The sequence below is a fragment of the Balaenoptera acutorostrata genome, chromosome 8 (genome assembly GCF_949987535.1).
Source record: "Balaenoptera acutorostrata chromosome 8, mBalAcu1.1, whole genome shotgun sequence".
Taxonomy (NCBI): domain Eukaryota; kingdom Metazoa; phylum Chordata; class Mammalia; order Artiodactyla; family Balaenopteridae; genus Balaenoptera; species Balaenoptera acutorostrata.
Window position 1 is genome coordinate 61,524,133 of NC_080071.1, and position 19,188 is coordinate 61,543,320.

At 36.1% G+C, this 19,188-nt stretch overlaps 1 protein-coding gene across 1 annotated transcript in view; it reads right to left on the minus strand.

Moving 5' to 3' along the window:
• Positions 1-19,188, minus strand: part of ICA1L (islet cell autoantigen 1 like) — a 72,577-nt gene that overhangs the window by 42,238 nt on the left and 11,151 nt on the right. Inside the window, exon 2 of the mRNA XM_007190548.2 lies at positions 1,400-1,568. Coding sequence (XP_007190610.2) covers positions 1,400-1,561 — 162 coding nt within the window. The 5' untranslated portion in view covers positions 1,562-1,568. The remainder of the gene's footprint in view (positions 1-1,399; positions 1,569-19,188) is intronic.

Here is a 19,188-nt window from a genome sequence, read left to right on the forward strand (position 1 = left end):
TTAAAAAGCTGTTTTAAATCCATATGGAAGGGGATTAGAAAAGAATACAAAAATGATAGTTCTGTTATGATGAAGTGATTATGATTTTTTTTCCCATGGGTCCTTGAAAGATTTATATACTATTGCTTTTTACTGTTATAATAAAAATATCTTTTTCAGTTTTAGTGAGGTATAATTTGACAAACAAAACTGTAATATATTTAAAGTGTACAACATGATAATTTAAGTATGCATACTTGTATGTATACTTGAAATGAAACTATTTCTCATTCTTAAAAAAATTAGTACAATTGTGGGAGAAAGTTCTTGGTTGATTCCAAATATTTGTCTAATGGACAAGAATTACACTGAATATAAAATGTCACCCACACATTACCTAATGATGTGAAACAATACAAAAAAATATACATCTGTGGTAATATATGTAGCAACAGTGAAGAGTTCCCCTGGTGCTAAAACATATTACTTATAATAAAGTCCCTTCATTTTTTTTCCACATTTGTCACTGAATCCTAAGAAGAATACTTTTCAACACAAAAGGTAAAAGTCTGTTAAATAGAAGTAATTTCTATTTCCATATTTGTTAGGGCAATTACGAAAGTTTATTTTCTGTAGAATAAAATTACTTAGTAGATTAAGACCTATTTAATTAGACCTCTATTTAAAAATATTTAAGAATATTTACGAATCCCAACAGCTTACTATATTCCAAGCATAACAGAACTCCTGCCTGGAAATGTTTGTAAAAGTTACATTAGTATATGTACATGGAATTAGCAAATCTGCATTTAAAAATCTAGACTTTTTCATTAATGTACATGAGACCTTCCTTCTAATTAGCTTAATTACTTAAAAGCGTAAGACACATATATGTTTAAAGTTGTTTCCTGGTAATTAGTCCTTTTATTTAAAATGAAAAACAGAACCAAAAATGCATTATGACATACTTCAATTAACTCCACCCCTTAATAATAGAAACAAAAACTCCAATTTGTAAAATCCTCACTCACTATTTGATTTCAGTTAATGTATTTCGGTGAGGTATAGACTTCAGATAAAATAGTACAAAATATTATGACATGATACATAATGAGTATATGGTCCCAATTAGAAATATAATTAATTCATTAACACAGCATAAAAATTATAATACTTGTGCCAGAGAAATTACTTAGTTCATGATTTATCTAACTTATGAACACCAGTTCTGCCAATCCTCAATCTGTGAGAATTATGATCTCCTATCCAGAAGATCTGACTGACAAAAGGATACAATTATTCTATTATCAAATTTTGCATTTATCCCGATAAGTTCTTCAGTATGAAAGCTTGTCATAGTCCTCCTAGTCGTCCTAGATAATAACAAGTTATATGCAGTACACAGAATCCTAAAATTTACCTCAAGTTTAGCATCCAGTTCAGCATCAGATGCCACTACGTGCTCATCCTCCTTTTTCCCGGTTGCTTTGATAAAGACCTGTTTGGTTTTCCAGTATTTCTTTTGCATTCTGCTGACTACTGACTGGTTATCTTCTGGTCTGGGTTGCCCAAAAAAATCCATGAAGTGACTACAAGAAATAACTAAAATTAAATTTCTTAAAAAATATTTTCAATAATAAATATCAATTTAGCCAATATTTAATCTAATTGAAAAACCGAAAAAGATACTAAATAGAATATTAATGTTGACAGCTAAACATGCTAATGTTTACTTTGTATGGTCTAAATTTATGTTTTAATTATAACTTGCACAAGTAACAGGCAAAAAGATTAATGATACATTAATTAGGTGACAAAGTGATAAAACTGTTATGATTTTGCAGTAATGGCTGGAAATAATTTTATTTTGTTTGACCAATCTCTATTTGTAGACACTTATTAGTTTCTGATTTTTGCTTTTGTAATAATACTGAAAAATGAACTTGTACACACATCTTTGCATCCTGCTATCATTTCCTTAGGAAAATTTCCTACGGATTAACTGCTATGTCAGAAGAATACACATTTAATATACACCCTCAGATATGCAAAGATTCAGATATATACTCCTCTTTAAAAATCACTTAAAGAAATACTTTAGTATTCAATAAATTAACAAAAATAAAGATCTTAAGTATAAGGGAGATATGTTATAAAATAGAGATGAAAATTGTAATCTTTTGCAAACTTAAAAATTAATGTCTAAGTAATTGTTCTTAACATGGTTAACATGGCTACATTAAGGAAATGCAAATGTGAAAAGTGTTGATTAATGAAATGTAAAAAAAAGAAATAATAATAATAGTTTTAAAAGCCCAGACTATTCCAATAAATGGTGGGAGGTAGGAACAAAGAGAGGTTCTAAAATCTGTGACTCATTTCCAGGGGAATCAATAGATAACCAATGTATTCTTAATGTTGGTAAAGAAATAGAAGTTCACTTTCTTTTTATTTTGAAATTACTAATCAAATAAAAATAGGATGTCTAATTTCTAAGTTATTAGGAGCAAAACAAGAGAACGAGAAAAACTAGCAAAAGCAAAAGAAGACTGGAAAAACAGGAGTAAGGCAACATAACAAATAGTGTAAACTAAGATGACGGAATAAGAACAGTTATATTAGTATAATAAATGCAAACTTCCTCTTAAATACAAAGAATCTCAAATCATAAAAAATAAAATAGTATATCCAATTATATGCTATTTGGGATCCACTTAAAACAAAACGATAAAGAATTATGGGTTAGGATATACCAGGTAGGGACTTCCCTGGTGGCTCAGTGGTTAAGAATATGCCTGCCAATGCAGGGGACATGGGTTCGATCCCTGGTCCAGGAAGATCCCACATGCCATGGAGCAACTAAGCCCGTGTGCCACAACTACTGAGCCTGTGCTCTAGAACCCGCAAGCCACAACTACTGAAGCCCGCGCACCTAGAACCCGTGCTCTGCAACAAGAGAAGCCACTGCAATGAGAAGCCTGCGCACTGCAACGAAGAGTAGCCCTAGCTCGCTGCAACTAGAGAAAGGCCGCATGCAGCAACAAAGACCCAGTGCAGCCAAAAATAAATAAATAAAATAAATTTATATAAAAAGAGATATACCAGGTAAATATAGTAGAAAGAAAATGAAAGCAGGGATAGCCACATTAATATCAAACAAAGTAGGTTTAAATAAAAAGCATTATACAGAACAAAGACAAAATGTAAAGTCCCCAGGTGGCCACTCTTCCAGATATTTGCTGGATATTCTCCTTTGGATATCCTCCTGGATTCCTGGACAGTATAGATTAATCATCATTTAACTGCAGAACCTCTCATGTGCTATGCTGGTAACTTGGTTGGACATAATTTGGGATAGAAGATAGTACAGGGGGGTAATGGATTTGATGTAAGCATTATACCGTCTGACACAAAGTCTTGCTGGAAAACTTGCAGTTTATCTTTCCCCTCCAATTTCTGTCTGCTTTTGGTTGCTTTTGATGGTTTTCAATTAGTTTTCCCCTCCAGACTGTTATCAGTATGAGGGTCAGTCCAACTGTATGACAAACTGCTGCTCTCTTCTACTAAGCTGACGTAGGCTTAGGCCCAATCAGTTAAGAGAACAAACTTCTTAGGAGTATCAGAAGAGAACATCTCTTCCCTACCTCAACTCACTTGCTGACGTAGCTTGAACAGTATATTCCTGGCCTCTCTCCACTCCCTCACTAGCTCCTTCATAGGCAAGGAAGAGTAACTTATCTGATTGGATTTGAGAGCAATAAACTTAGCCCTCCCTTCCCTCTCTGAAATCGATCCTGCCTGCAGAGAGCACACATTCCCTGGCAAGGGGGAGGACAGTGACTGGCTGGGTAAATCTGCAAAAGGTGAGATTAGCACATTTGCATTTTTTGGTGGCTGGCACTGCTAAATCTGCTTGCCACTGGGGGTAGGTTGAGTAGAAGGCCAAGTCTTATTGGCTTGACATCAGATGACAGAGCTCAAGGCTGGAGAACTACCAGAAATTTAGGAAGAATATCATGGAAGGGAGGGAGCCAAAGAGGAGATGATCTCTGAAATCTGTACACAAACAGCTCCCAAGACCTGTGCTGTTCACTAAACTAATCATGAGGTGAAGGAGGGGACCCTAGGGGTCCTTGCAGAAAATCAGCAGCTAGAAACTGAAGTAAAGGTTTCAACTGCTACCACTACAGCAGAGGCAGAGTCTGGAATTTGAATTCAGTCAAGTTAACTGCCTTCTAGAATAAAAATTATTTTTCAGAGAAGCAAAACAGATTTCAGAGTCTCTAAAATCCATCATTTAAAAAGTCAAGTATCCAACCAAAAAACACTAGACATGCAAAGAAATAGGAAAATGTGACCCATACTCCATGAAAAAAAGTCAATAAAATAGATTCCAAAAATTTCTCAGATATTACAATTATCAGACAAGCACTTTAGACCAGCTATTATAAACATGTAAAAGACTTAAAGTAGGATATGTGCACAATAAATGAATAGACAGAAAATATCAAAAGAAAACAAGTGAAAGTTTCAAGTTGCAAAGTTCAATAAATGCAATTAAAAACTGACTAGATACTCTTAAGAATAAACTGAAGATGGGAGATATAAGAAGTGAAGTTGAAGATGAATCAAATAAAAATTACCTAATCTGAAGAACAGAGAAGAAAAAAGACCCCGAAGGAGAGGAGGAATAGAAGGGGAATGAAAAATATCTGAATAAAACATCCTAAATTTTGTAAATGACATTAACTTACAGACTGATAAACACAAGGAAAACCACAAATAGGCACATCATAGACCAACTGCTTCAGTTCAAAGATAAAGAGAAAATCTATCTTGAAAGCAGAGAAAAATGGTATATTACACAAATGGGAACAAAAATATAAATAAGATGCAAGCTCTCAACAAAAACAACAAAAGCCAGACTACAATGGAAAGACATATTTAAGGTGTTGATTGAAAGAAAGAAAAACTATCAACTCATAATTCTCTACAGAAACTGTCCTTTAAAACTGAAATCAAAATAAAGCCATTTTCAGATAAAAAACTGAGAAAATTCATGGCCAGGGGACTTTTAGAAATGCTAACAAATTGTATAGGCTGAAGGGAAATTACAACAGTAATTTATCTATAGGAAAGAATGAAGATGACTGGAACTGGTAAATGTCTGGGTAAACATAAGACATTTTTCTTCCTTAATTTCTTCAAAAGTTATATATAGTTTAACATATGCAGACAACAATAAAATGATAGCTCAATCATCCCAATATTCTCTCATTTCTGTGTCATTTATACCTTCACCTACTCCCTACCACCTTACTCCATAATCATTATCATCATCATCGTTATTATATGGTTCTTTTTGATAATATTTATATACATTGAAATGTACAATTTTGAGCTGTATACTTTTGACAAATAGGTATTATGGTATAGAACATTTCCAACTCCCCAGAAAGTTCTCTTGTATCCCTTTCCAGCCAATGCCTAGCCTACCATAAATAATAAATGTTTTGATTTTTTTTCACCTTAGTTTTTCCTTTCCTAGTTTGTTCTTTTTTATCGCCGAACAGTAATCCATTGTATGAGTGTTAACAGTATGCTTTAACTACTGTAAATAAATCTGCTATGAATATGCCTATACAAGTCTTTTGTGGACAAATGTCTTCACTTCTCTTCGATAAAACCTAGAAATGGATTCTTCTCTATCAAAGGATTGGTGTACACTTTATAAAAAATTGCTGTTTTACATTCCCATTAGCAATGTATGAGAGTTATAATTGTTCCACAACCTCAATAACACTTAATGTTGGCAGACTTTTTAGTTTTATCCATTCTAGTTGTGCAGTGGTATTTCCTTACAGCTTTAATGTGTATTTTCCTGACAACTGATAATGAACACTTTTTCACGTGCCAACTGGCCTTTTGTATATCCTCCATTGTTGTGTAAGTCTTTTGCCCACTTTTAAATTGGGTTGTCTTTTTTTTTAGTATTGAGCTGTAGAGTTCTGGAATTTAGATTGGGATGGCACTGAATCTACAGATCAATCTGTGAAGGACTGGCATCTTAATAATATTGTCTTCCACTTCATGAACATAGTATGTATCTCCATTTATTTAGGTCTTACCCTAAATAAATCCTGTCAATCCTAAATAATCCAGTGGGTAGAAATTCTCTCAGTTTTGTTATCTATGACACTCTATTTTGCCTTCACTCATAAATGATAGTTTAATTGTATATAAAAGTATAGATTGGCAACAATTTTCCTTTTTTTAAAGCTATCATTATTGGTCCATGTAAAAACTCATTCTTTTGTTTGTTCATTTACTTGTACATTCATTCCTTTTTAACCTCTTCCTCATATCCATCTCTCATCACAATCATTCTAATGTGTTTGATGTGTACCTTTTTATTTGAATGTGTTCTTGTAAAATGTGTTGTTATGTACATATGCTAATCTACACAAATGATACTGTGCTGTAGATTTCATTTCTGATTTTTTGTTGTTTTTTTTCACTCAGTATTTATTTACTTATTTATTTATCTGGCTGTGCCGGGTCTTAGTTGCAGCATGCAGGATCTTCGTTGGAGCATGTGGGCTCTAGTTCCCGACCAGGGATCGAACCTGGGCCCCCTGCATTGGGAGCTCAGAGTCTTAACCACTGGGCCATCAGGGAAGTCCCCAGTCCTTTGTTTTTAAGTTCTATGTATGTTGCTATGTATGTGTCTGTTTTGTTGTTTCCATTATATAACATTCCTTAGTGTTCCTTAACTCTTTGAGGATAGAAGCCCTAATACTTTAGGTTGTCTATTGCAGTCAATGAGAAGTCTGGGCTCCTACTGTCCCTCTTTTTTCTCTTTGAATCTTTTAGAAAAGAGTTTTTATCTGTGATGTCCTGAGGTTCTCTAAGATGTATTTAAGTAGAGTGTATTTTCATTATGGAGGTTCATGTCTTCCTTCAGTTCTAGAAAATTCCAAGCTGTAATCCCTTCAAATATTCCTTTTCAGCCATAATTTCTTCTTTTTATCTGAATCTTCTATTGGGTATTATTCTTTGTATGCCTTAATGGCTCATTTTTATATCTGTTTGTCTGTCCTATATTTTGGGTAAGTTCTTCAGTACAATCTTCCAATTTATGAACTCTCTTTTCAACTCTGTTCAGTCTAGAGTTCATCATACCTATTGAGGTTTCTTTTTTTTTTAATCCAGTGACTCTTTCTTTCTTTCTTTTTTAATTTCCAAGTTTTCTAATTGGTTCTTCTTAATATTCTCCTAATTTCTTATCCTTTTTAATGACATCATTCCATAATTTTTCTCTTTGGCACCCTAAATATATAGAATTCTTAGACTTTTTAACTGGAGTAAATTCATTTTCCAAATATTGATTTTGTTGGTTGAATTCTGTAAGCTTATTTTGAGTATAAAATCTTTACTTTTCCTTCTTCCTCTCTCTGGTTATTCCTCCTTATCTAGTGATTATAGATCACTAGATCTATAATCTAGTTGCCTCCACTTCACCTTCAGGGTTGCTACTTTCACAGTGTCATATACTGATATTTTAGGGACCCTGATATAGTGGTATCTGAAATACTACTGATCTATTCAGGGTGTTGAAGGAGCATTGCATGTGAAACACTTTTAATTTCTACCAACCTGCAGAACCTGAACTCCCAGAAGCCAGGACCTACTTCTATACTGAGAGCTCAAGATGTCTGTTTCAGTCCACTCACCTCTTTGTCTTTCTATTTTGTTTCTAGTCCATGTTTATCTTATTATCTAGCCAAGATAAACTTTCTGGGGTTTGTTTTTTTTATGATTACTATGAATTTGGAGCAGAACTTACCATGCCATCTTAACTAGAAATCTCCTTTCTTCTTTTTTTTTTTTTTGCCGTGTCGCACGGCATGCAGGATCTTAGTTCCCCGACCAGGGATTGAAACTGTGCCCCCTGTAGTGGGAGCACAGAGTCTTAACCACTGGACTGCCAGGGAAGTCCATAATCTCCTTTATTTCTAGAAAGAGTACAATATTTTTTTTACTTGAACACTGTCACCACATGGAACACTTTACTCATTTTTGCATTATATAATATTTAAATTTGTATTTGTAGCTATCTCTTGGATATGGAATACAAATATTAAAATATAACAAATCAATATTCTCTTTAGAGGTAGTTCTATACTCACTTTACTTATAACATCTCGTTACTATGACATCACTGAGAAACAAGCAAAACAGACTGACGGTAATGTGCAAACTGAAGCACTGAAATCCCCTTGAGAAAAATAATCTGTGAAGACTTTTGACTAAATACATCACCGTTTGATGTAATTAAGAAAATACACTAGACAAGGTTGCTGTTTAATATTAATGTAGTATTCCTGATTACTCTGGCTCCCAAGCTATGAATTTTCTTTCTTTTTTTTTTTTAAAGGAACATTTATTTATTTATTTATTGGCTGCGTTGGGTTTTCGTTGCTGCGCGTGGGCTTTCTCTAGTTGCAGCGAGCGGGGGCTACTCTTTGCTGCGGTGTGCGGGCTTCTCATTGTGGTGGCTTCTCTTGTTGTGGAGCACTGGCTCTAGGCGCGCGGGCTTCAGTAGTTGTGGCTTGCGGGCTCCAGTAGTTGTGGCTTGCGGGCTCTAGAGCGCTGGCTCAGTAGCTGTGGTGTACGGGCTTAGCTGCTCCGCAGCATGTGGGATCTTCCTGGACCAGGGATCAAACCCGTGTCCCCTGTGTTGGCAGGCGGATTCTTATCTCTACAGCCTAATAGGTAACGTGGAGCCAGTGAAGGTTTTTGAGCAGCAGAAAGACTAAACAGAGAGTTTAGAAAATCTTTCCATATTCCAGATACAATCTAATAGGAGTCTGGACCAAGGACATTAGCATAAGAATATATTTGAAGGAAGAATCTATAGAACTTGTTAATAATGATTCAAGTTTTGCCCCTGAAAAATCAGGGCAATTAGAAGAAGCTATCTAAGTGGGAACACTATGCATTTGATGTGTGAAATTTTGAATTTGAAATGATAAGGGACATCTGACTTTACAGAAATATCTAACAACCAATTAAAACTGTAGTGGCAAAGGTTGTTTCAAGCGTGGATCTCCAGTCATACTGCCTAGGTTTGACGTCAACAACTCCACTATTTACTAGCCGTGGGACATTGTGCAAGTTACATTAATCTTTCTGACCCTTAGTTTTCTCATCGGTAAAAATAGGAATAATGAAGTAAATAGACTGCTATAAGAATCAAAAGAGAAAATACATGTAGAGCACTTAGAACAGAAATTGTTGGCAGTTAAGAAGCATATTATTTTATACTTTTTCATTTTAATTTTTAGATTGGAAATGGTGATTTGGGAGCTAACTATATTAAGATAGTTAGGCAGTGAGAACACAGGAGAACTTCAAGAAAGAAAGCAGAAAGGTGGTAAAATTTGGAGGTTTGAGTAAGGTGAATCAAATTTGCACTAGGTTCTTAGTATTGTGCTATGGATTAACCATAATAAGAATAATAGGTTAGGGCTTCCCTGGTGGCGCAGTGGTTAAGAATCTGCCTGCCAATGCAGTGGATGCGGGTTCGAGCCCTGGTCTGGGAAGATCACACATGCCGCAGAGCAACTGGGCCCGTTCGCCACAACTGCTGAGCCTGCGCTCTAGAGCCCGCGAGCCACAACTACTGAGCCCGCATGCCACAACTACTGAAGCCCACGTGCCTAGAGCCTGTGCTCCGCAACAAGAAGCCACCGCCAAGGAGAAGCCCGCGCACCGCAATGAAGAGTAGCCCCCGCTCGCAGCAACCATAGAGGGCCCGCGCACAGCAATGAAGACCCAACGCAGCCAAAAATAAATAAATAAATAAATAAATTTATTAAAAAAATTAAAAAGAATAATAGGTTAATGAGAGATATGTTCTATATATAATAGATACTTAAATCCCATAGTTGAAAGAAACTGAAAAGAACCTTAGAGGTTACCTAGTTCAACTTTCTATTTCTTTTATCTAGTTCAAAAGGGATGGAGACTTCCATAAAATGAGAGACCAATAACAGAATTTCAAAAATCTTAATCATAACTGAGAGAATATAAAGCAATTACACGGAGAAAATTTATTCGATATAGAGTTAGAGTGAAAAGCTTATATTAACTCCATCACCCAACAAGACTGCTATAAAGGGATTAAAGTGTCATTTATCCTCATTTGCCATAAAATCATTCACCAGAGCAATAGCAATAAAGACTGTGTGCTGATTAAACAGTTTTTATAAGTAAAATAGCTTTTTGTCTTTGATTGACCAATATGAAACTGCCAACATTAGATCATTTTTGACCTACAAAATCAGCAATTTCATATGGTTCAACCTAAAAAAAGGAACTCAAACAACTCACCTCAGAAGAAAGTGCTTTGTGGGCAAATGATGTGCCTAAGCAAGATCCCATCTCCACTGTATTTCAGGGATCTAGGCTGATGGGCAAACACTGTGGTCCTCCGGCAAATTAGTCCTTAGCTGCCTTCTTGCTACAGCAGCGGAGTTGAGTAGATCCAGCAGACTGCATGGCCTACACAGCCAAAATTATTGACTATCATGGTCTTTTACAGAAAAAGTTTACAGACCTCTGATCTAGATCATGGTTCTCAAAGCCTAGTCTGAAGAGTCATAAGTCTCTTTAAGCTAATGTTTATTCTTTGTTCATATGTATACACATATATATACTATATTATCATATATGTAATTTTTAAAAAATAAATTTATTTATTTAATCTATCTATTTTTGGCTGTGTTGGGTTTTTGTTGCTGCGCGCAGGCTTTCTCTAGTTGCGGCGAGCGGGGGCTACTCTTTGTTGCGGTGTGCGGGCTTCTCATTGCGGTGGCTTCTCTTGTTGCGGAGCACGGGCTCTAGGCGCACGGGCTTCATTAGTTGTGGCACACAGGCTCAGTAGTTGCAGCACACAGGCTCTAGAGTGCAGGCTCAGTAGTTGTGGCGCACGGGCCTAGTTGCTCCACGGCACGTGGGATCTTCCCCGACCAGGGCTCGAACCCGTGTCCCCTGAATTGGCAGGCGGATTCTTAACCACTGCGCCACCAGGGAAGCCCCATATATGTAATTTTTAAAGGTACTGCCTGACTAATCTTTCATCAATTGTCCATTAATTCAGGAATAGTTTTTGGCTCTGGCAAATCAATGAGTAGTTTATGTTACAGGGTCATTTGTATGTCCCCTTGTACAGATGCAGACAAACTGAAGCCTACTGGAATTATTAGGGGCTACTGATATGAAAGACAAACTTTTAAGTCACAGATTGAGAATCTGCCCCTCGAACTTTCCTAAAGGATATATTTTATAAAGTACCAGATGTAATATTAGACTAGAATTGCATCAGGTTATAAATACAAATCCTTTCAGATAGGTGAGCTTAACTGTTGTTTAGCCAAATGTGGGTTTGGTTACTGAGAGACTAGAACAGGACTAGGGCAGTTGAAATTTACAAATACTCTGAGACAATAGAAGTAGGCAGAACTATAATTAGCTGAAATTTCCAAAGAGTCCCAATAAGGAAGTCAGTTTCATACACATATTAAATGCCAGCTTTGTTCTGGGTGCTACACTTGACACTGCAATCATAACATCCATAAGACACTGAATGAGAAAATTAAATGCAGACCTGTCTTTATCTAAAACAGAAAGAATATGGCAATTACTTACAGCCATTCAATCATACACCCCAAAATCCCATACTAAGAAAGTAAGTTGCCCACAGAGAGGATACAATGTCCACCTAATATTCTTATAACATGACTAGAGCTTAACTGTTTTTCAAAAATACTTCAAAATTATGTAAAAGATAAAGTCTTAGAGGGGGCTTAAGATATTTAAAAGTTCCCGATAATCTTGGTATTACTACTGACTAAAATAGTAATCATTGTACTTGTAGAACTGTTGACAATTTTAAAAACATTTTCATACATTTTATCTCCTTCAATCTTCATGACAACCCTGACAACTAGAAATGGCAGATTTTATTATTCCAGTTTTGTAAAGGAGATCACTGAGGCATTGTGAAATTAAGAGAACTTTCTCAAGGATACACATACATTAAGAACATATTGATACTTAGCACACATCCAAGACTTTGACTCCAAAAGCAGTGTTCTTTTGCATTTTGAAGGTGAGGAAACTATGATTAAAGTTATCCACTGTCTCATAGTGAGTTAACTGAAACATACAATATTAGTTTCCTAATTTTCAGGTAACCTGCTTCCAAAAACCTAAAGGTTTCCAAGAACTAGTTAGGTACATAAAAAAGAATGTTGCTTATAAGAATGAAAACAGAAAAAGGTCATTAACAAAACAGAAAGTCGATACTGCAAACTGTGTTTGAATTTCTAGTTACAATAAAATTTATTTTTTATAAGTAGTATATACTTTTATTAATCTGCATAATTTTAGTCTATAAAGAAGAGGTTACATAAAAAAACAAATTAGATGTTATTTTTTTCAAAAAATGATATGCTTCAGGATTGTTATTTACTTTTTAGACTGACATATTATGAATTTACTCTAGAGATATAATTAATTTACGTATACCACTTTAGTCATATCATTTCATAAAGGACATATGAGTAACATTTAAAATAGATTATTAAATTGAGTTATTTGTAGTGAGGTGGATGGACCTAGAGTCTGTCATACAGAGTGAAGTAAGTCAGAAAGAGAAAAACAAATACCGTATGCTAACACATATATGTGGAATCTTAAAAAAAAAAAAAAGTTTCTGAAGAACCTCGGGGCAGGACAGGAATAAAGATGCAGACGTAGAGAATGGACTTGAGGACACGCAGAGGGGGAAGGGTAAGCTGGGATGAAGTGGGAGAGTGGCATGGACATATATACACTACCAAATGTAAAATTGATAGCTAATGGGAAGCAGCCACATAGCACAGGGAGATCAGCTCGGTGCTTTGTGACCACCTAGAGGGGTGGGATAGGGAGGGTGGGAGGGAGACACAAGAGGGAGGAGATAAGGGGATATATGTATACATATAGCTGATTCACTTTGTTATACAGCAGCAACTAACACATGATTGTAAAGCACTTATACTCCAACAAAGATGTTAAAAAAAATTTTTTAATTAAAAAAAATAGATTATTAGATAATTAAAAGCTTTTGCACAGCAAAGGAAACCATCAACAAAACAAAAAGACCACCTGTGGAATGAGAGAAAATATTTGCAAATGATGCGACCAACAAGGGGTTAACATCCAAAATATACAAACGGCTCATACAACTCAATATCAAAAAAACTAAACAATCCAATCAAAAAATGGGCAGAATACCTGAATAGACATTTTTCCAAAGAAGACATACAGATAGGTAACAGGCACATGAAAAGATGCTCAACATTGCTAATTATTATAGAAATGGAAATCAAAACCACAATGATGTGTCACCTCACACCAGTCAGAATGGTTACCATCAAAAAACTACAAATAAATTTTGGAGAGGATGTGGAGAATAGGGAACCCTCGTACACTTTTGGTGGGAATGCAAATCAGTGCAGTCATTACAGAAAACAGTATGGAGGTTCCTTAGAAAGCTAAAAACTGAACTACCATATGATCCAGCAATTCCACTCTTGGGTATATGTCCAGAAAAAGCAAAAACACTAATTCAAAAAGATACATGCACCCCAATGTTCACAGCAGCACTATTTACAATAGCCAAGACATGGATGCAACCCAAGTGCTCATCAACAGATGACTGAGTTAAGAAGATGTGATACACACACACACATATACACAATGGAATATTACTCAGCCATAAAGAAAAATGAAATACTGCCATTTATTGCCATTTGCAACAACGTGGATAGACCTAGAGAATATTATGCTTAATGAAATAAGTCAGACAAAGACAAATACTATACAATATCATTTATATGTGGAATCTAAAAAAAAATACAAATGATAGTATATACAAAACAGAAATAGAGGGCTTCCCTGGTGGCGCAGTGGTTGAGAATCTGCCTGCCAATGCAGGGGACACGGGTTCGAGCCCTGGTCTGGGAAGATCCCGCGTGCCGCGGAGCAACTGGGCCCGTGAGCCACAACTGCTGAGCCTGAGCGTCTGGAGCCTCTGCTCCGCAACAAGAGAGGCCGCGATAGTGACAGGCCCGCGCACCGCGATGAAGAGTGGCCCCCACTCGCCGCAACTGGAGAAAGCCCTCACACAAAAACGAAGACCCAACACAGCCAAAAATAAACATAATAAATAAATAATAAATAAAAATTTTTTACAAAACACCAAAAACATAAAATCTGGAAAAAAGTTGAACACCTATATACGCCCTGCAGACTTTACATTTAAAAAAAAAAAAAAAAAAAAAACAGAAATAGACTTACAAACATAGAAAACAAACTTCTCGTTACCAAAGGGGAGAGGGAAGGGGGAGAGGGACAAATTAGGGGTATGGGATTCATGGATACAAACTACTATATAGAAAATAGATAAGCAACAAGGATTTACTGTATAGCACAAGGAATTAAACCTATTAATCTTGTAATAACCTATAATGGAATATAAGCTACAAAAATACCGAATCACTATGCTGAAACTAATCTGAAGTTAACACAATATTGTAAAGGGACTATACTTAAATAAATAAATCAAGCAGAAACTAACACACCATTGTAAAGCAATTATACTCCAATAAAGATGTTAAAAAAAAAAAGAAAATAAGACTTGAAAAATGTTGATGAAAATCAATAACACCATTCAAAATATAAACAATATATTAGAGAAGAGGAAGTCAACTAGAGAAGAAAATATTTTATCTTTTTGAAAGAATGGCTGAAAAACTATATTTCAAAAGTTTTTGATAGTTTAAAGTATCACACTAAGTTCTTCTGTTAAAACGATATTAGGACTTCCTTGGTGGCGCAGTGGTTAAGAATCCGCCTGCCAATGCAGGGGACACGGGTTCGAGCCCTGGTCCGGGAAGATCCCACATGCCTCAGTGCAACTAAGCCCGTGCGCCACAACTACTGAGCCCGCATGCTGCAACTACTGAAGCCCGTGCACCAAGAGCCCGTGCTCCACAACAAGAGAACGAGACCCCTCGCACCTCAACGAAGAGTAGCCCCCACTCGCTGCAACTAGAGAAAGCCTGCGCACAGCAATGAAGACCCAATGCAGCCAAAAATAAATTAATTAATTTAAAAAAATAAAAAAAATTTTTTAATGATATTAAAGCTAACTGCTTATAAAACTTGAGCATTATATTTCCAACTTTATTGCAAATTTCAGGCCAACACCTCTCCCAATCCTCTGCTATGCTCAATGTTCCCAAGTGCAGAGCCTCTCATAATATGAAGCTCAAATGGGATAACACATACAAAATTTCTTTTAAAAATATAAAGTTGTATATAAGTATATTACATACAGCCTCTCAATAAACAAGAATGCATAGGATGTAAAATTTTAAAACCCTAAACTTTTTTAATTTGACTGACATAATTTTAAAACTCAACACTGAGAAAAACTTGAAAGAACTTGCCCTTTCAGGTATTAAAATGTATTACAAGGGTGCCCTGTCAAAAATGCAGACTGACTACATGCATGCACTTATCTGTGTTCCCTTCCCAAACCCACTAAAATAACAGTAAAGGCGTAAAACAAAAAAGTTATTAACTCATAAGCATAGAGAAAATAAGCATAGTGACTAGAGCATACGAGAGATTTCAATAAATTTTTGGAAGAAGGCAGAGAAAGTAGTATCCTAAGCAACTAACAGAGGAATGCTAATGAGGAATGAGTCAATTACCCTGCAGAGTATCTGAAAGACTCACCATTTAGAAGTGGAAGGAGGATTCACTGAAGCCTGTATACAGCAGGCTGGACCCTGAGGCACCTCCCCGCCTGCTTAATCTATGTCACTCAATGGAAGTTGAAGAAATTAAACATGGAAAGCTCTGGTCTTTGGCAAGCTAACAGAAGAGGGCTTGGCCTGAAAACAAAATGATTAAGTGAAAGTTTACATGCTGAATCACTGAATTTCAAGCTCTTTTCCCCTTCCTTGCTCACCAGTAGCAAAGCACACACACCCACACCTCTCCACTCCTCAGAGAAGACTGGAACATTCTTTTCTCTGAAAAAAATTAAAAGCTCCAGAGAAAAGGAGTACTTCATTTGGACATTCTAAAAGGATAGATCTTTGCCTTTTCACCCTAGGGAGAAACTCACCAGCTGACAAGCTCACTCCCACATACTAAGCTTCCAATTAGCTTTGTTATAATCTTAAATATAGAGAGCCAAAGATAGCCAGATATCTGAGGAAACTCTCTGTCAAGAAAGACCTCTGACCTAAACCAACAACAACAAAAAAAGAGACTATCTGAAAGGAAACAAAGACAATGCGGGGCTTGGTGCAGGGGCGGGGGGGGGGGGGGGGACAAAACAAAAAATAACTCTCTATCCCTCAAATATTGTCTTATAAAATATTATCTTATCAGAGAAATAAGTAAAGCTACTGCTTCCATGAACAGACTATCACTTAGAAAGGAATAATAAAGGAATAAAAAAGAATTATTGGGGAAAAAATAGAATAGTTTAAAATTTTAAAACATTAATAAAAGGGTTGGAAAATCTAAGAAAGATCTCAGAAAGTAGAACAATAAAAAAGTTAAGAAAATTAGGGACTTCCCTGGTGGGGCAGTGGTTAAGAATCTGTCTGCCAATGCAGGGGACATGGGTTTGATCCCTGGTCCAGGAAGATCCCACATGCCGCAGAGCAACTAAGCCTGTGCGCCACAACCACTGAGCCTGTGCTCTAAAGCCCGCGAGCCACAACCACTGAAGCCCACGCACCACAACTACTGAAGCCCGCGTGCCTAGAGCCTGTGCTCCGCAACAAGAAAAGCCACTGAAATGAGAAGCCCGCGCACCACGACGAAGAGTAGCCCCTGCTCGCCACAACTAGAGAAAGCCCCTGCGCAGCAACGAAGACCCAACGCAGCCAAAAATAAATAAATACATTAGAAAAAAAAAGTTAAGAAAATTAAAGACAGTCCTTAAGTCTAATATTTGTCTAAAGAGTATTGTAAAGATTGACTAAGGGAAGAAATAATTGAAGAAAATTTCCTGTAACTGAAGGACACAAATCTCCATACAAAAAGAGATTTGCTCCAAAGCGCATCATTGTAAACTTTCAGAAAAGCAGGGATAAAAAGATCCTGGAAGTTCTAAGAGATAAAAATTAGATCACATACAAAGCACTGGGAGTCAGAATAAGAGCAGATTTCTCAAAAGCAGCAATGCATGATGAGAAGAACTAAATAAAATCTGGAAAAGCAATGAAGGGAAGGCATAAGATGACAGCTACACAGAACAAGCAGCTCAAATTCAAGCAGGAAGATTAATGACTCTAGAAAGCAGATCACTAGGAAACATAACTGATATGTTTGAGCATATTACTCATAGCCATATAGCAGAAATGTTAGAGCAATTGGGGAAAAAAATCAATGGTTATTCAGAAAATTAGGTTAAAAAAAAAGCCAGTATTAATTCTAATAAAAATGAAGGGAAATGATATTCAAAACAGGAGGAATGGTTATAGGGCACTAAACCAACTAAGTTGGTTTTTTTCTTCCAGTTTTATATATATATAAATATATATGTGACATATATATGTGACACACAGCACTGAATAAGTTTAAGGTGTACAGCATGATTTTACTTACATATACGTGAAATAACTACCACAAGTTTAGCGAACATCCATCATCTCATATAGAGACAAATTAAAGAAACAGAAAAAGACTTTTTTCCTGGTGATGAGAACTCTTTAGGATTTACTCTTTTAACAACTTTCATAGACAGCATACAGCAGTGTTCATTTTATTTATCATGTTGTACACTACATTACTAGTACTTATTAATCTTATAACTGGAAGTTTGTACCTTTTGACTGCCTTCATTCAACTTCTCTCTCCCCACTCTCCACCTCTGGCAACCACAAACCTGATCTCTTTTTCTATGAGTTTGTTTCCTTTTGAAGTATAATTGACCTACAACACTATGTTACACACATTGTGATTTGATATTTCTATACATTTCAAAATGATTACCATGATAAATCTAGTTACCGTCTGTCACCATACAAAGACATTACATAATTATTGACTATATTCCCCACACTGTACATTTCATACCTGTGACATTTATTTTGCAACTGGAAATTTGTACCTCTTAATCTCCCTCACCTCCTTCATCTCTCCTCCGGCCAAACCCCTCCCCTCTTGCAATCACCTACTTCTTATCTGTATCTATGACTCTGTTTCTGTTTTGTTATGTTTGCAAATGGCAAGATTTCATTCTTTTTTATGGCTGAGTAATATTCCAGTGTGTGTGTGTGTGTGTGTGTGTGTGTGTGTGTGTGTGTGTGTGTATACCATCTTGTTTATCCATTCATCTGCTGAAGGGCACTAAGGCTGCTTCCTGATCATGGCTATTGTAAATAATGCTGCAATGAACATAGGGGTGCATATATATTTTTGAATTAGTGTTTTCGTTTTCTTCAGATAAATACCCAGGAATGGAACTGCTGGATCATATGGTAATTCTATTTTTAATTTTTTTTGAGGAATTACCTAAGTCCCTAATACTGTTTTCCATAGTGGCTGCACCAATTTACATTCCCACCAACAGTGTACAAGGGTTCCCTTTTCTCCACATCCTCACCAACACTTGTTATTTTGAGGTGATATCTCATTGTGGCTTTGATTTGCATTTCCCCTATGATTAGTGATGTTGAACATCTTTTCATGTGCCTATAAAGCTGAAAGCATTTTCTCTAAGATCAGGAACAGGACAAGGATGCCCACTCTTGTCACTTTTATCCAACATAGTATTGGAAGTCCTGGCCACAGTAATCAGAGAAGAAAGATAAATAAAAGGAATCCAAATCACTCCTGGGAAAGAAGAAGAAAAGCTGTCACGGTTTACAGGTAACATGATACGATATATAGAAAATCCTAAATATACCATGACAAAACTATTAGAACTCATTAATGAATTTGGTAAAGTTGCAGGATACAAAATTAATATGCAGAAATCTGTTGCATTTCTATACACTAACAAAGAACTATCTGAAAGAGAAATTAAGAAAATGATCCCATTTAGGGACTTCCCTGGTGGTCCAGTGG